General features: G+C 39.0%; 1 protein-coding gene across 1 annotated transcript in view; it reads left to right on the plus strand.

Annotated features, from left to right (window-relative positions):
* Positions 1 to 16,053, plus strand: part of B3glct (beta 3-glucosyltransferase) — a 119,924-nt gene that overhangs the window by 62,831 nt on the left and 41,040 nt on the right. Inside the window, exons 5-7 of the mRNA XM_047554229.1 lie at positions 57 to 133; positions 626 to 737; positions 6,665 to 6,801. Of these exons, the coding sequence (XP_047410185.1) occupies positions 57 to 133; positions 626 to 737; positions 6,665 to 6,801 (326 nt within the window). The remainder of the gene's footprint in view (positions 1 to 56; positions 134 to 625; positions 738 to 6,664; positions 6,802 to 16,053) is intronic.

The raw sequence follows: 16,053 nt of genomic DNA on the forward strand, positions 1-16,053 counted from the left end.
TGAGCTATATTCTCAGCCCAGTTGTACTAATTTTCTTTGTTCCTTGTGTTTTTTAGGAACTGCCCACAGTCCTCCTTCTTCATGAGCTGGCTAAGCAGGAAGGTGCATGGACCATACTCCCACTGTTGCCTCAGTACGTGTGTTTAACTCCAATGTGTAAAGAACTGACATTTCAAGCTGACTGCTTTTGTGCTCCCTAGTTTTCGTATTAAGAAGGTGTTTTTCCTCAGTCAATAAGTGAAGTAAATTTGAATTTTACCTTTTATGATTACCTTATTAAACAGATTTCATGATTGGTTCTTATTCAGGCATAGCTTTTAATTTTAACTGTGCTTCATTCTTAAAAGATTAAATGCTTCAAGTTGATATTTGAAAATTATTCATCTTCTGAACTGGTATTGTTATGGAGACAGTTAACTTTAAGATCTCTAGCTGTTCGGTAGACGATCGATGTCTGGCTTTACTATAAGTTGAAACTATACAATCAGGACAAATATAGTGAAAAAACCCTCTAGATGTCTTACCATTCTATTTGAACTTCATCCATTTCCCACCTACCAGTTTTAAGTCTTATTGTAAACTCATTTTACACAAACGATAATTGTAACTTATTTCTTTGTGTTAGCTTTTCTGGAACATATAGCCACAATTCATCATGGATTTTCTTCTGTGAAGAGGAGACAAGAATAAAAATTCCAAAACTCTTATCTACGCTTAGACGGTATGATCCATCTAAGGTAAGTACAACTTCAATGCTAGTATTTATACTTTCTGGCCAGTGCTTTGGAGAAAAGCTTAATTTTGATTAAGAGATATTTGAATCTAACAAAGACAATTTAACATGAGAAGGAATCAAGGAATAGGTAAATATCTGGAAGCTATGTTAAAAAATTCTCTTTATGGCTTCGGCTTATGGAGAAATGGAATGTATGGTGAGCCCAAGTGAAAAACATCTATTTATATGTGTTAGGAATTTCAGAGTCAAAAAAAGCACACACAGAAGAGTTCAGAAACAGATCCCCCTAGAAATAAACCTGAATTGGTTATTTTTATCTTTATCAGTCAATGAATATATGTATTAATTTATATAGAAATATTTTTGAGTACCAGTAGTGTGTTAGGCACCATCAATTACAGTTCAAAAAGACATCTATAATAAGGGGAAGCATAAGATGCTATTAGAAGCGTACAACAGGGCATTGAGCCTAATCTGGGAGGGTCAGAACAGTAAAGGATGCTTACTCTGAGTCCTGTAGGATGAATAGGAATTAGCAGAAGAGGGTACCCAAGCAGAAGAAACCTATTTGAGAAGGAATGAAGTGAGAAGTCTTGCATTAGAGAGACTCAGTGAAGTTCACTACCACTTTCATATTTTTAGGCCTTATTTTGTGCAAGTTTGATAAGCAACTGGATCTTGTTTACCTCTGAATCCCTAGCCTTGAGCAGAGTGTTGAACATTTAGGAGTGGTCAGTGACACTTTGTGAAGGACTGAAAACCCTAAACTACCAGCTTTCCTTCCAGACTGTGTTCAAAGGCTCAGGGGGTTTAGAAGGCTGCCCTGGAGACATGTCAAGACTTAATCAAGTCAATTCAGCTCTCTTCAAGAACCTGGTTGCTTTATGGGATCCTTTAGACTTGGGATAAGCAGGGTTGGACCCTTTCTGGTACCATGAGATACCTGCACCACCCAGATGCCCACTCCAGAAAAGAATGTAGCTTAATGAGTTTCTGGGGAATGAGGGCCAATTTTGGCTTCCTGCTTGGTGTGTTAATGTAGATGTGAGGAAGGGCAATTGGTGTCATTAGATTGAGTTCTCCAAACTGGAAAGTCTGTTACTGTAATAAAAACCACTGATTTTGATGATCTTTAGATGGAAGGATCCATATGATTTCTGTTTTTGCTTTTTATTTCTGGGACGTTACCAATGTAATTAGATGAGAAGGTTGTTAGGTGAAAAAACTAAGTCTTCAAAGAAGAGAAAAGTTACGAACCTGACTCGTCCAGTCTTTTCAAATGATGTCAGTCAGCATCTCTGTACTTGGTCGCCATGTTTTATGTAAATCCTTCCTTAAGCTTCTGTGTTTTGTTTTGTTTTGGTTTGGTTTTATTGACTTGAGAAAAACTCCCCAATCTTTTTTAGGATGTAGGCGTTTCAGCCTCCTCCTGGTGTTCGCTTCACCTACAGATTATTTTTCCATTATCCATGGCTCTAATTCTGTACAGGGGATGGTGACTCACTGTGCTTTTTAATGGAAATTGGATGATAAATGTAAAAGTTCAAAGCAAGTTCATGAAAAGCGAGTGCAGAACAGAGGTGAAATGAGACGTTTTCCCCATCTTTTCTGAATTCTGCTGTCTTAGAAAAAAAAATGTCTAGGATGTTTTATTTCTTTTGAAACTAACATTAAGGAATAAAGATTACATAATATTGAAGTTAGCTCAAACCTGTGTGGTTTTTTTAAACGCTTTTTTCTTTTTTCCTAAGATTTTGCACTTTGCACAAAGCAAACCTGACATTGCTATTGACACAAGTAAGCCACGTTAAAACAATAATTATGTAATTTGTTAGAAATCAGGTATTTTGTTTGCTTCTGATATTTTCCTTCAATATCTTTCCACCGTTCTTACAAAGTTGATACTGTTTATCCAGTATTTTAAATATAAAAAAATAAATCTTTATTAAATGACTTCTAGGTGGCTTCTGTAATTTTTCCAATTCTTGTTTGATGTCTTTCTTTTTTTCCCATAGTACACTTTTCATAGGTGTGTGTTTTGATGAAGTGCGTTGACTTTTTGGATTTACTTATTTAATTATTTTTGGTACCATGGATTTATTTTTAATAGAGGTGAAATGTTATATAGTGCCTATCATTGTCCTTTCTGTGAAGCCATTAAAGTCATTAATAAAAATGGGGAGTGTGACTCTTTCCATAAATTCTATATTAGTTTCTTCCTTAAAATTGTGTATAACCTGCACAAAAATAATGAAAAACAATCTTATATAGTTCATGATAGCTGAACACAGCAGTTAGGAGATAAAATATGACAGCATGTTTTACATAAAATTAGGTAATGAGAGGTTTTAATAGTGAAAGATTAATTAATTTGGAATGAGAGGTTTTAAAGATGAGTAAGAAGGGTGCTAAAATATACCAAGGTGTTTATTTTCTTTATAGGATATAGTGGCATGGTATTTTAAATGGGGTGATTTTCACATTGGTGAATGTTTGATAGTTTTGATAAAGAATTATATTATTGATTTTTTTTTTTAAAGCTGTTGAAATCGTCTCAAGCTGAGGTTATTTGCCTTTGATCATTACTGGGCATTCTTCTAACCTGGTAATGACTTAATTATCCATAGGCAAAGTATCAAGAAGAAAGTCATCATGTGCATTTGTGAATCTAAACCTACAGTTATGTTAATAACTGTCACACATGTGCTGTTATGTCCTGTTGCTGAATTGACCAAAACTAGGACTCCGGGAGTTACTTGTGATATAACCACAAGCACAATAAGGCTCTTAAAAATTTTTTAAAGCTACTTAAGTACCATACCCTCCTGCTTTTATATTTTTACAATGAATAAAATAAGGTAGCATTTAATGAATCAGAAAGAAAAGACACAAAACTTTTCGAACTTAGGGTAACTTGATTTACTAGGTTTTAGCTTCTTCAGTCTCTCCAGGACTCGCTCCATTCATTTAACAAAAAGCTCCTAGGCACCCATTACATGTTAGAGATACTAGAGAGATAGCAGTGAACAAAATAGACAACATCCATGCCCGCAAGGTAATATTCATGTTTCAGGGGAGATGGTGGTCAAATGCAAATAAATATAGAATACATCAGTTGGTAATAAGTGCTATGGGGAAAAAGCTGAAGGGGGTAAAAGAGATTGAGAGTGGGCTCATGTAGGGTGTTCAGGGAGTACCTCACGGATCAGGGCTCATTGGAGCAGAGTCCAAGGAAGTGAGGGAGTGAACCAGGTGTTCCCCACTCCTGTATCAGACTGTCCACTTATATCTCTACTTATCTAACAAACCTCAGACTTGATATTTTCAAAACTGAGTTCTTCATGCCCTCTTGAGCCTCTTCCATCCTCATTTCTCCTATTCTCAGAAATGGCATCACTGTCTGTCAAGTTGCTCATACAAAAACCTAGGATTTATGATAGTTTCCTCTTTTTTTCTTCAACTCCATGTTTGTCTGTCAAGCTAGATCTACTTCCAGAATATCTCTGTCATCTGTCTTCTCTCCACATTTAAGACTACTACTCCAGGCCACTGTCATCTCTTGCCTTGACCATTAGTAGAGCCTCCTAACTGTTCTCATATCTGCTCTTACCCTCCTAATAATCTAGCTCCTCTATAATTCAGATCCTACCACTCACCTGCTCAGAAACTTGCAGTTGTTTCCCATTCCACTGAAGATATTTTCACTGGGTGTGGTGTTCCAGGTGGGCAGTCATTCTTCAGTCACTGTAAGGATGTTGTACCATTGTCTTCACCTCCCATTATTTCACTTGAGAAGTCAACTGCGTATCTTGTCTTTGTTGTGTTGAAAGAGATGTTGTACGCATTTGCCTTCTTCCTTGAACATTCTTCACTAGCTGCTTTTTAAATTTTCTCTATCTTTGGATTTCAACAATTTTACCATTATGTCCTTGTGTGTGGTTTGCTTTTGTTCATCCTGTTTGGAATTTATATAGCTCTTGAATCTATGGCTTGATGAATTTTATTAGTTTTAGAAAATTTTAAATGTTTTCAACTATTGCTTCATTTCCCTTCCCTCTCTCTTCATACCATTGTTTTCCAATTTCATGTATTTTAGATCTTTTCAAGGTACCTCATGAACTCAAGTACTTTTTTGTATTTTCTTCCTTTTGATGCCTTAGTCTGGATATCTTTTACATACTTGCCTTCTAGATCACTAACCCTCTCTTTCATTGTGTTTAATATCCTTTTGAATTCCTAACTTCAGTTCTTGCATCATTCAATATATTTCCATTTGACTCTTGTTTATAAATTCTAGTACTTTGGTACAGTTCTTTCATCTTTCATCTACTTTCTTAAACATATTAATCATATTTAAGGTTTTGCTTGATAACTGCAAAATTTACCTGTGCATCTGTATTTTTCATTTTATTGCTTTGTTTTTGATTTGACCTTATTTCTTGTCCTGTCTTGTAGTTTTTGACCAATCATCACATATTTAATGTGAAAAATTAAGAGGGCTGTGAATGAGATGATAGAAATTTTCTTTAGGAGAATATGATATTCTTCTGTATCACAGGCCTGATTCAGATAAGTCTGTTTGCAAATCATCCTTACTCCTGGCACCCTTTCATCTGGTAGAGTCTCCCCAGCACCATAGACTGCTGAAAACTTTGCTCAGCTTTTTAGCCTCTCTACTTCTGCTTCCTGTTTGATTCTTATTTTTTCACTTTGTGTGCATGTTTGTGTGTATGTGTATATGTGTGCGTACACGTAGCTAAGGTAGTTGAGGAAAAATTGTCTGCTGAATCTTAGATCTTAGACTCACTCTTCTGGAATCCCTGTAAGTGTCTTTAGTAGTCCCCAGCACCAGCCTCTACTTCTTCAGTCCAGTAAGGCTGCAGAAGTTTCCAGCTGTGACTTTCTTCTGCATGCTATTCACAGTTCAGAAGCCAGAAAGTTCCCTTGGGAAAGAGGAGGCCAATCTTGGGTTCCCACTGATGGGTTTTTCAGTTGTGAAACCTTTGCCCTTCACGTCCTGTCTGCCTTTGTTGTTGTCAAAGATTTGTTGCCTTCAACCCTTTGTTTAGGTATTTCTCCAACGTTCATACCTGTTTTTAGTGGTAGTGTATATCTAATCCAGGCTATTCTGTTGTGGCCAGAAGTGTAAATCTTTTATTGCCCTTAGAATAGGTCTCATGCTCCTTTTCTCTCATACATAAAACCCACTCTGGTCTGTCTTCTTCCTGTCTGGTTCAGACCATGTTTCCCAAGCCCAGTATATGCTCACCACCCTACATGTATTTTATCATCAAGGACTTTTGCATTAAACGTCTCAATTGCTCTTCCTCAGATTTTTGCACCGTGAACTCCTTGATATTATTTTGTCTCTATTCATTTGTTACATGACATGTTTCCCATTTTACCCAGGGCACCAGTCAGTCAATTGCTGTATTTACTTGTTTAATTTCTATCTCTCTGCTATCGCATAAGCAATGTTGCTGCCTGTTGGAGAGTCTCAATAAATATTAATTGAATGAATGAATAAATAAATGCATAAAAGAGACACTGATTCTCAAAAAAATCTTGCAGATCCTTCTCTGAAAACCTCATTGGAGCATAGGAGCTACTGTTCTCTTTGCTTTAGTATTTTTATATGGAATATTCTATCAAATACCACTTTTATGTATTTATGGTATAATGATGATTAAAATTTTGTTCATCCTAATGATCTGATCCTGAACTATTTTTAATATATAAAGATTATGATATATTCATTGTCATACTGGTTTAATTATATTTTTGTTCCAATTCTGCAAAAGTACATAATCTGTGTTAACTCTATCTCTCAAGATCTTTAATTAACTAAAACTAAAAGTTTGACTTTGCTTTTGGTAATTCATGAAATTTTTTTTTAATAAAATGACATTTTATATTTTTTTCTAACAGGAATGGTTTTTAGGAAAAGCATTACATGATGAAGAATCTTCAGTAATTCATCACTATGCCTTTTCTGAAAATCCTACGGTTTTTAAATATCCAGACTTTGCTGCTGGTTGGGCCCTTAGTATTCCACTCGTAAACAAGTAAGAATTTATTATTGGACTTTTTTTTTTTTTTGGTGTGTGGATCACCTTTTATTTTGAATTCTGTTTCTGATGAATCTCAGCATCTCCCTTGAATGAGTTTTCAGCCAGAGGCAGTGGGTGGCAGAGTAGAAAGAAGGGACAAGGAGCCAGAACCCTGAGGGCTGTTGCCTCAGGTCTGTCACTTACCAAGGAGAGCACGTAAGGACCTTGAGAACTGAGCACATGGAAGTGTCATTACTATTTCGAAGGGACTTGGTTCGCTTATCAGTATTACTTTGATTTTAAGTAAGAAAATGAATCAGTAACATGCTGAGGTTGGGAGCTGATGGCTTATTGTGTGCATGGTCATGCATATTGAACATGGGCTGGGCAGGAGGGACAGCCAGCAGAAGGTGCTGTTGGTAGTCAGGCCCAGGTGTGTGTGTGTGCATAGCTGCAGTTATACTTTGATAGCTGTGGAAAGTGAAGATGATTGAGTTGCAATTCAGGAGAAGGGTGGTTGTTGAAAGGCCCTTCTTACTCTGGGTACTTTGGATTCATTATGTATTTTTCTCTTTAGAGAATGAAAAGTTGATAAAATACTTGTGACCTTTATATCTTCAGAGACGAAGAGTTTTCATTTCTCATCTACTGTCCTGCTTCTAGAGCTTGGGGTTAGAAAAACATTTTTAGCCTACTGTATATAGACAGAGTGGTAGATACTTTGTTGTTTGTGACTGGCCAAATTTTTTCTCTGTTCTCTTCCCTTTCAGAAGTTCTGTGGAGTATAATATCCTTCTTCTCAGTGTGGAATCCACACAACCATCACTGTAGCAAGACTTCCTATGTAGAGCCAGGGGTCTAGTTCAGGAGTAGAGAGCTTGCCTAGCATGCAAGAGACCCTGGGTTCCATCCCCAGCACCACTAAAAACAATAACAGCAAAAACCTATTTTTTTTTTTTCAATTTAAATTTTTTAAACTGACACATAAATACATAAAATCATATGTATTAATGGGATACTATGTGCTATTTTTTAAAGCATTTTTATTAGTTGTTGATAAATCTTTATTTGTGGTGCTGAGAATCGAACCCAGTGCCTCACACATGTTAGGCAAGCGCTTTACTGCTGAGCCACAACCCCAGCCGCCCATGTGCTATTTTTATATATATTATATGGTGTGTAATACTTAAATCAAGTTGTACATGTCTGTGGCCTCAAACATTTATCATTTGTTTATAGTGAAAACATTCAGACTCCTTTCTTCTAAGTTTTTGATATACAGTCCATACTTATTATCAGGAGTGGCGACTGATTATGGGTCCTGGACTGTCCTCTGACAGAGGCCATGCCCCTCTGGAGAGCTCTCGGCACCAATCGAGATAGCCCAGTTGCCATGGGGATGCCCTGTTCAATGGGAGGTTCTGTGCAGCCATGGAGCTTTTCAGTTCTTGTCCTGGAGGTACAGACGCCAGCTGCTCAGAAGTGGAAAGTTATGGGCACAGCTGGTGATCATCATTGGGTTGCTCATACTTATGACCTCGATTCTGCTTGCTTTGAAGAAACTTTCTCACAATAAATCCCTTTGATATTTAAACCTATATAATAAACATGCAAGCTTGCTTGTAGTCCGTCTTCCCCCATCAGGGGTTGGCTGAACCACGGGGTCCCGGCTTTTTCTCTATTTGTGTGTCTGTTTGTCTTTTCTCAGTCCCCTCGCTGCTTGGCTTGGCAACCTGAATAAACGGCTGGCCATGTAGGTCATGGCAAATTATATCTGTAGTCACAATAGCGCACAGAATTTCTTGCTCCCATTTAACTGTAACTCAGCACCCACTGATTAACCTTTCCCTCCCCCTCCTTCCCCCTGCTCTCCCCAGTCTCTGGTAACCACTGTTCTAGTGTCATCTTCCGTAAGATCAACTTTTTAAGATTCCAAATATGAGTGAAATCATACATGTCTTTTTGTGCCTGGCTTATTTTAGCTAAAATAATGATCTCTAGTTTCATGTTGTGGCAGATGACAGGATTTCATTCTTTTTTATGGCTGACCAATATTCCATTATACCTATGTACCATAATTTTTCATCCATTTATCACTTGATGGACGCTTAGGTTATTTTCATTTCCTGGCTGTTATGACATACAGTGAACTTTCAGCTTTTTCCCAGGATGAATCCCACTTGATCATGGTGAATAATTGTTTCAGTGTGCTGTTGGATTTGGATTGCCAGTATATTATTGAGGATTTTTGCATTAATATCCATCAAGGATATTGGCTTGTAGCTTTCTATTTGGTGGTGTCCTTGTCTGGTTTTGGTATCAGGTGATGCTGATGTTGTTTAATGAGTTTGGGGAAATTCCCTCCTCTATAGTTTTTTAGAACAATTTAAGAAAAATTGGTGTTAGTTCTTTATATATCAGGGAGAACTCAGCAATGAAGCCAATCTGGTCCTGGGCTTTTCTTTGATGGGAGACTGGATTACTGATTCCATCTTGTTGCTCATTATTGGTCTGTTCAGTTTTTCTATTTCTTCATGGTTCAATCTTGGCAAGATGTACGTGTCCAGGAATCTATTCCTTCTTTATTATCCCACCTGGGTTTCCTAGCCTTTCTTGCATTTATGTGATATATTGGATGTATTGATGTATTGGAAAGTTGTACCACATAAAATTTTTTTTCGGGAGCCGAGTTATGTGGGAAGGAAGCAAAGCACAGGGTAGGATGTGGTTTGAGGGGTTGTGGCAGGGGAGGGATTTCGGGGGCTGGCAGCTGAGGCAGCGGGCTTCTGATGTAGCAGCTCCCTGGTGAAGCTCCTTGGCTGCTTATTTCTGTGCAAATCTGGGTTTCGTTCTTGGAGTCTGAGCCTAGAGCTTCTTAGATATTCCAGCAATTTTGTGAGCCATCTGTATGCTTGAATAAATGCAGCTTATACTTCAACTAGCCAGAGTGGATTCTTTTGTCTCCTACAAATACCTTTGATCCTGCACCCTGTCCTTAGGCTGCTGGGCAAGGAGGCCTTTCTCAGCTGGGGTCAAGCATGCCTAAGAGAGTCTGCCTGGTTTCCCTGCTCTGTTCTTGGGAGTGTCAGGAAGGAAAGGAGGGAAGACAAGAAGAGAGTGTATCGTTCCCTCTCATCCTGCATGGTTTCACCTGGCTCTGCTCCCTGGGGAGAGGGGAAGGCCTTTCCTCCACCTGCTCAAGTCATACTTATTCTTACATTAATCAGCTTTGGTTTGCTGCAACTTGTGGTCCCGGAGCTCTCAGGACCCTCTTTTGCTGCCATGTCTGGCAGCCTTGTGTTTGGAGCCCAGTTTAGTGACCTTCTTTTCAGACTGAATTCTTAAACAACAGAGCTCTGAGCTGCCTGTCGTAATCCAAAGCACTCTGCCTCGTCCTTCCTTGCTCTCTTGACTTTGCTCCATAGCACAGAAGGATCGGGACTGACGTCTCCATGGGAAAAGACCTGCGTGGCTGTCATTTCTTTGACTTGGGGGGTTATAAGCACTTTGTAAGCTGTTTGTCTCCTGTCCCCACAGTCCAGTTTTGTCCCTGTAGAAGGTCCCAAGCACAGCTTCCCCTGACCTGTGCAGAGCACACTTTCTGCTTCTTCCTCCAGGGTTACCAAGCAAACCTGTGGACCTAGGCAGGCCACATGCAGCATCCTCGGGGACATAGCCATTTCTCTGAGGCCAGCAGACTTCCTTTCTCCATCCCTGCCCTCTGAACCACTAGGTCTCTCCTCCTGAGGGCAGATCCTGGTTGTCTAGAGTGTACTGCCCGTCAGTTTCCCCATCTTCCTCTAGCAGACTGTCTTAGAGACCTCTGAAGGCCGAATTCAGTTTTGAGTTAGGTGTAGAAGTAACTGTTTGTGCTTCCCTTTTGAGTCATTTTTTTTTAACCATGTGGTTGGAAGTAATCTTTTGACCCCGTCTTTGATTCCTAGGATCCTCTTATAGTACTGTTCAACCCAACTTTTATTGCCTGACTTGGTGGCGTGAGAGCATGGCCTTTTCTACAAATCCTCAGGGATCTGCCTCTGCCGTCACTCCTCATCAGACTTGGAGGCACCAAAGCCCTGGCTGGTTCCGTTGGCTCTGGTGGATGCTGGCTTCTTAACTACTTCACATTCACCACATGACTAGCTGCCCACAGCTTTGCCAACCAGGGTCGTAGGTTATACACTGACCCAGGTGTGAGTCTTGTTTGGTGACAGAACTTTTGTTATGGGTTCCCTGGCATGCAGCAAGGAAGTCCAACAGGAGACCACAGGTTCATGACTACCTTCCTCACGTTCTCCAGGTTGTTGAACATATGTGTCAACAAGGGATATAGCCAAGTGCACAGCTTCCATAGGAGGCTCAGGTCTCTTCGTGGCCAGACTTACCAGTATTTTCCACTGAGACAGGAGCGAGAACTGGGGGCCTCATAGCCGCAGCAGGTGGGTAGGTATCTTAGTCTGTTCAGGCCGCCTGAACAAAGTACCATGAACTGGTGGCTTATAAATTATAGGTTTGTTTCTCAGAGTTCTGGAGGCTGGGAAGTCCTAGACAAGGGCACCTGCAGATTCTGAGTCTGGTGAGGGCCCCCTTTCTGGTTCATTGATAACACCTCAGGTTGTCTTCATGTGGCAGGAGGGTCACACCTGCTCCCTCAGGCTTCTTTTATTAGAACACTCTTGCCATTCATGAGATCTCTGTCCCCATGACCTAATCACCTCTCCAAACCTCAAAGCCCCACCTCCTAGTAATATTACTGTGGAGCTTAGATTTCAACATATGGATTTTATGGGGATTCTGACATCCAGACCCTAGTGATAGCGAACTATGGCTAAGGAATTTAGGGCCAAGAGACTAATCTTTTGCATGCAGTTCAGAAATTTCCATCACTTCCCTCGTCACTCCAACATCATAGAAGAACAAGGTACCAGGTAAGCTGGATTCATTGTCATCTGCTCTTCACAACACTGAACAGTCATCAGTGAACTGTAGCACGCTTATAGTTGATTAATACCTGTGGTCTTTTCTCCCTGTTTCACCTCCCTGTCCCCTGCCAGCAAAAACAAAGTAAAATCATAGATGCTACCATAAAGGTTCAACTTCCAGTTATTTTAGACCATATTTTTTCCCCCTGATGCAGACAAGTAATCAGACAAATAAAATGTTATAACACCTCTGGCATAGCCACTGTCTCGTGACCAAGATATGTTTTTAAATGATTTTCTCTTTAAGGTTATTCTTGATAAGGTTATTCTTTGATAAGAAATTGGTATCACACTTAGAACTAAAGGGGGGCAGAAAAATCCCCATTAGTCCCATCAACTGAAAAATTTTCCTAGTTGTTTTCTTCTTAGTTCTGAAACTAAGGCACAGACTTATTTCCTCCTGCTATTAGGAACTGTGTTAGTTGGCACGCTTTTGGGTGCAAGTAACAGGAAACAACTCAAACTGAATTAAGGAAATGTTATTGCTGTAACTGGAGGTGGGGTCTCTGGTTGATTAACCGCATTCTTAAGGACCCAGGTTCTCCCTCTCCTCCCTGTAGGCCACAGTGTCTGTTTATCCTAAATCTGGTTCTTTTTGTGGTTTCAAGATGGTAAGGACTACATGTTTCCTCTTTCACCAGCAGAGAGCCTCTCCTCCAGTGGAAGCTAAGCCCTTATCCTGAGCCTGGTTGGGCCATTTTAAGGCACATACCAACCTCAGATTGACAATTATTAATTGCCAGGGATTTCAGTGCTTTGATTGGTCCAGACTTTTCAGGTTCTGATCTTGAAGCTTATTTAATTGTTTGGCTTAATAATTAATGAAAATCAGAGTTTGTTTAGGAAGAAGGAAGGGAAAACTGCTTTGTGTAGGCAGGAAACAATGCCCATTGTAGGAACACTGACTCCTTTTGTCTTGTTCCCTCTCCTTGATGTTATACCCACTTCATAGATAAGGCAACAACTTAGAGATACTAAGTATTTCTTTTACCTAAGTCACCATGATAACTGGTTACTTAAACACATTTCATGACACATACTTCCTTAGACTTTTTCCTAGGAGAAATAATATCTGGTTTAGAGATCCTACATCAGTGAGTTTTAAATTAACACAGCTCAGTGTTTCTAGTAATCCATCCATGTGATGATCTAACATGCCCTGGTGCTCTATCCACACGATCTCTTTTTAAAAAATTTATCCTATTTTATTATTTTGATTCATTGTACACAAATGGGATACAACTTTTCATTTCTCTGGTTGTACACAATGTAGAGTCACGCCATTTGTGTGATCATACGTGTACATAGGGTAATGATGCTTGTCTCATTCCATTATCTTTCCTTTCTCCAACCCCATCCCCATCCTTCAGTTCCCTCTACACAATCCAATGTTCCTTCATTCTCCCCTTACTGCCCCCCCCCCATTATGTATCATCATCCCTTATCAGAGAAAACATTTGGCCTTTGTTTTTTTTTGGATTTACTTATTTCACTTAGCATGGTATTCTTCAACTCCATCCATTCACCGGCAAATGCCATAATTTTATTCTTCTTTATGGATGAATAACATTCTATTCTATATATATACACCACAGTTTCTTTATCCATTCATCTATTGAAGGGCATCTAGGTTGGTTCTACAATGTAGCTATTGTGAATTGAGCTGCTATAAACATTATATGGCTGCATTACTGAAGTACGCTGATTTTAAGTCCTTTGGATATAAACTGAGCAGTGGGATAGCTAGGTCAAATGGTGGGTCCATTCCAAAAAAGCATCTTTGGAGAAACTTTAATAAATTTCCAATAAGATGATTTCTTCAAATGTGTGGTATTACAGAAAATTGTTACTGGGTTTCTCCATTGTTTTTCTATCTTGCCTGGATTCTGTCAGTATTTCTTGTGCTGTTGACTGGTTCCCAAGTGAGACTAGAAAAGTTACCTTGGAAGTTTTCCTGTTATTGAGTTGAAGGGGCACCGTATCTTTTGCACATCCTCAGTCTCGCTGGTTGTATCATTATAACTGTGCTATTGGGGGTGTGGCTTAACCGCTTCTAAATATTAGGAAAACTGAGTTCCAAATGTCATTTATACCAGGAACTGAACATTTAGTGAGGAAACACTTTATCTCCCATCCAAGTACTAACCAGGCCCGACCCTGCTTAGCTTCTGAGATCAGAAGAGATTGGGCGCGTTCGGGGTGGTATGGCCATAGACCAGAAACACTTTAAGTAGAATTTCTGGCCTTCATTGTTTGTTTGGCATTGTTTGTTACTAAATTTGACATTTGTAAGACCCTGTACTATGATGCTTGGTGCATGAGAAAATGAAAAATAGTTCCCAACATTAGGGGATGGCTTTTACAATAGGTGAACACCATGCACATTCTTGGGACTTGTATATATTTGTAAGTTAACTGACTTAGGCCCTAGGCGGCACTAGAAACTGATTTCATGATGTTGGGGGTAATCCCAGCTTGCTTTGGTGGACTCCTTGGGCTGTAAGAGGTAGCCACTTAAACCTATAGGGTGTGTTTTTACTTGTTTTCTAAGCCATCATTGTATGTCTCAAAGAAAGTCCATCAGTGGTTTTTATTTTTAATCCCTATGAGCTTTCCCTCAAAAAAAAAAAGAAAAAAGAAAAAGAAAAAGAAAATTCAAGAATTGAATCAGAAAGAAACTTGAAAAATGAAAGAGTATATTCAAGGTAACAAGTCAAAGGTTGTATGGTCTGTGGGGAAGGGGAGTATGAAATACCCATCTAACAATGGATGTCACATGCCACTCGGATTCTGATTACCTGTGCGTCCCTTGTCTCTGGCAATAAGCCTGGGTATGACATTTTTTATCTTTGGAGTCAGAATGAGCTGAATACTTACTGTATGTGGTCTGATTAGATTTTGAAGGCATGTGGTGTGAATCTAAATCCCAAAGTTACCTTGATAAAGTTTATTTGTAAAATCTGGCTCCAACTGAATAGGATTCAAATTGAAATAAGGTCCTATTTGCCAGAGCAGATTTTTTTTCTCTTAATATATATCAGGAATGTATTGGAGGATGTAGTTTCTCTATGAATTCTCACCCACTCATACTGACAGATCTGTGGGCAGATATTGAGCAGGATTGTGACAGATACCACCTGGGCCTTCTTTTGTTGCTACCTGCTCCTAATACATTCGTATCAACCATGAGACAAATGCTTTTTATAACTAAATTTAAATTATAACCTGTATCTTCCTCCTTTATCTTCTGATCAGAAATGAATTTTTAAAAATAAAAAATTTAAGAGTTTACCGATACATAATTATACATATTTATGGAGTATAGTGTAATATTTTGATACATGTATAATAATCATATCAGGGTAATATGGCATATCAATCACCTCAAACATGGTGTTTCTTTGTGTTGAAACATTCAAAATCCTCTCCTAGTTATTTTCAAATACAATTAATTATTATTGTAGTCATTGTGCTGGGTTATAGAATATCAGAACTTAATTCTCCTATCTAATGTATTTTTATACCTGTTAATCAGCCCTTTTCTATCCCTCTCTGTCCCCTACCCTTCCCAGTGCCTGGTAACCACTATTTTACTAAGAAGCATTTTTGTTTTTGTTATTGTTTTTGTTTGCATTGCTAAGGATCAAACTCAGGGTTTTGTGCATGGTAGGCAAGCATTTTTGCCCTAGCTCTCTACGTGAATGTTTATAAAGAAAAAATTTTGCATGTTCCAAATGGAATCAAATGTGATGTAAGCACAGTAAAAAATTTTTGAAACTTAGTACTACTGTTCCTTTTAAACTACTATTATTTCTTTGTCTGGTTATAATATGTATCAGGAGATATGTAATTACCCTGGTGGTAGTATTCAGCTCTGTGAACAAATATGAAACCATATGGCATTTAGGTGACTTTTGGTAAATAGGTACTTCTGACTTGGCCAGCTCGCGATCAAAATATATATCACCTCGTTCATTCAAGGAGCCTGTTAGTGCTCATTCTCTTCATGTGGGTGGGTCGTGCCATTGAGCACAGCACAGAAGGTTGCGTCCCTGACAGATTCGAATGGATGTGGTAGGGCTGTGTTTTGTCTGGAGCAAAGGAACGGTCCATTCTGGTAGGCAGATCTTGAAGCTTCCCAGGAAAGCCGCCCTTGGGTTTGGTCTTGAAGAAGAAAATGTTATTAAGATTGGGTATAGGGCTGGGGAGATAGCTCAGCTGGTAGAGTGCTTGCCTTGCAAGCACAAGGCCCTGAGTTCGATCCCCAGTATCTACGGCAAAAAAG

This window comes from Sciurus carolinensis, chromosome 5 (genome assembly GCF_902686445.1).
Source record: "Sciurus carolinensis chromosome 5, mSciCar1.2, whole genome shotgun sequence".
NCBI lineage: Eukaryota > Metazoa > Chordata > Mammalia > Rodentia > Sciuridae > Sciurus > Sciurus carolinensis.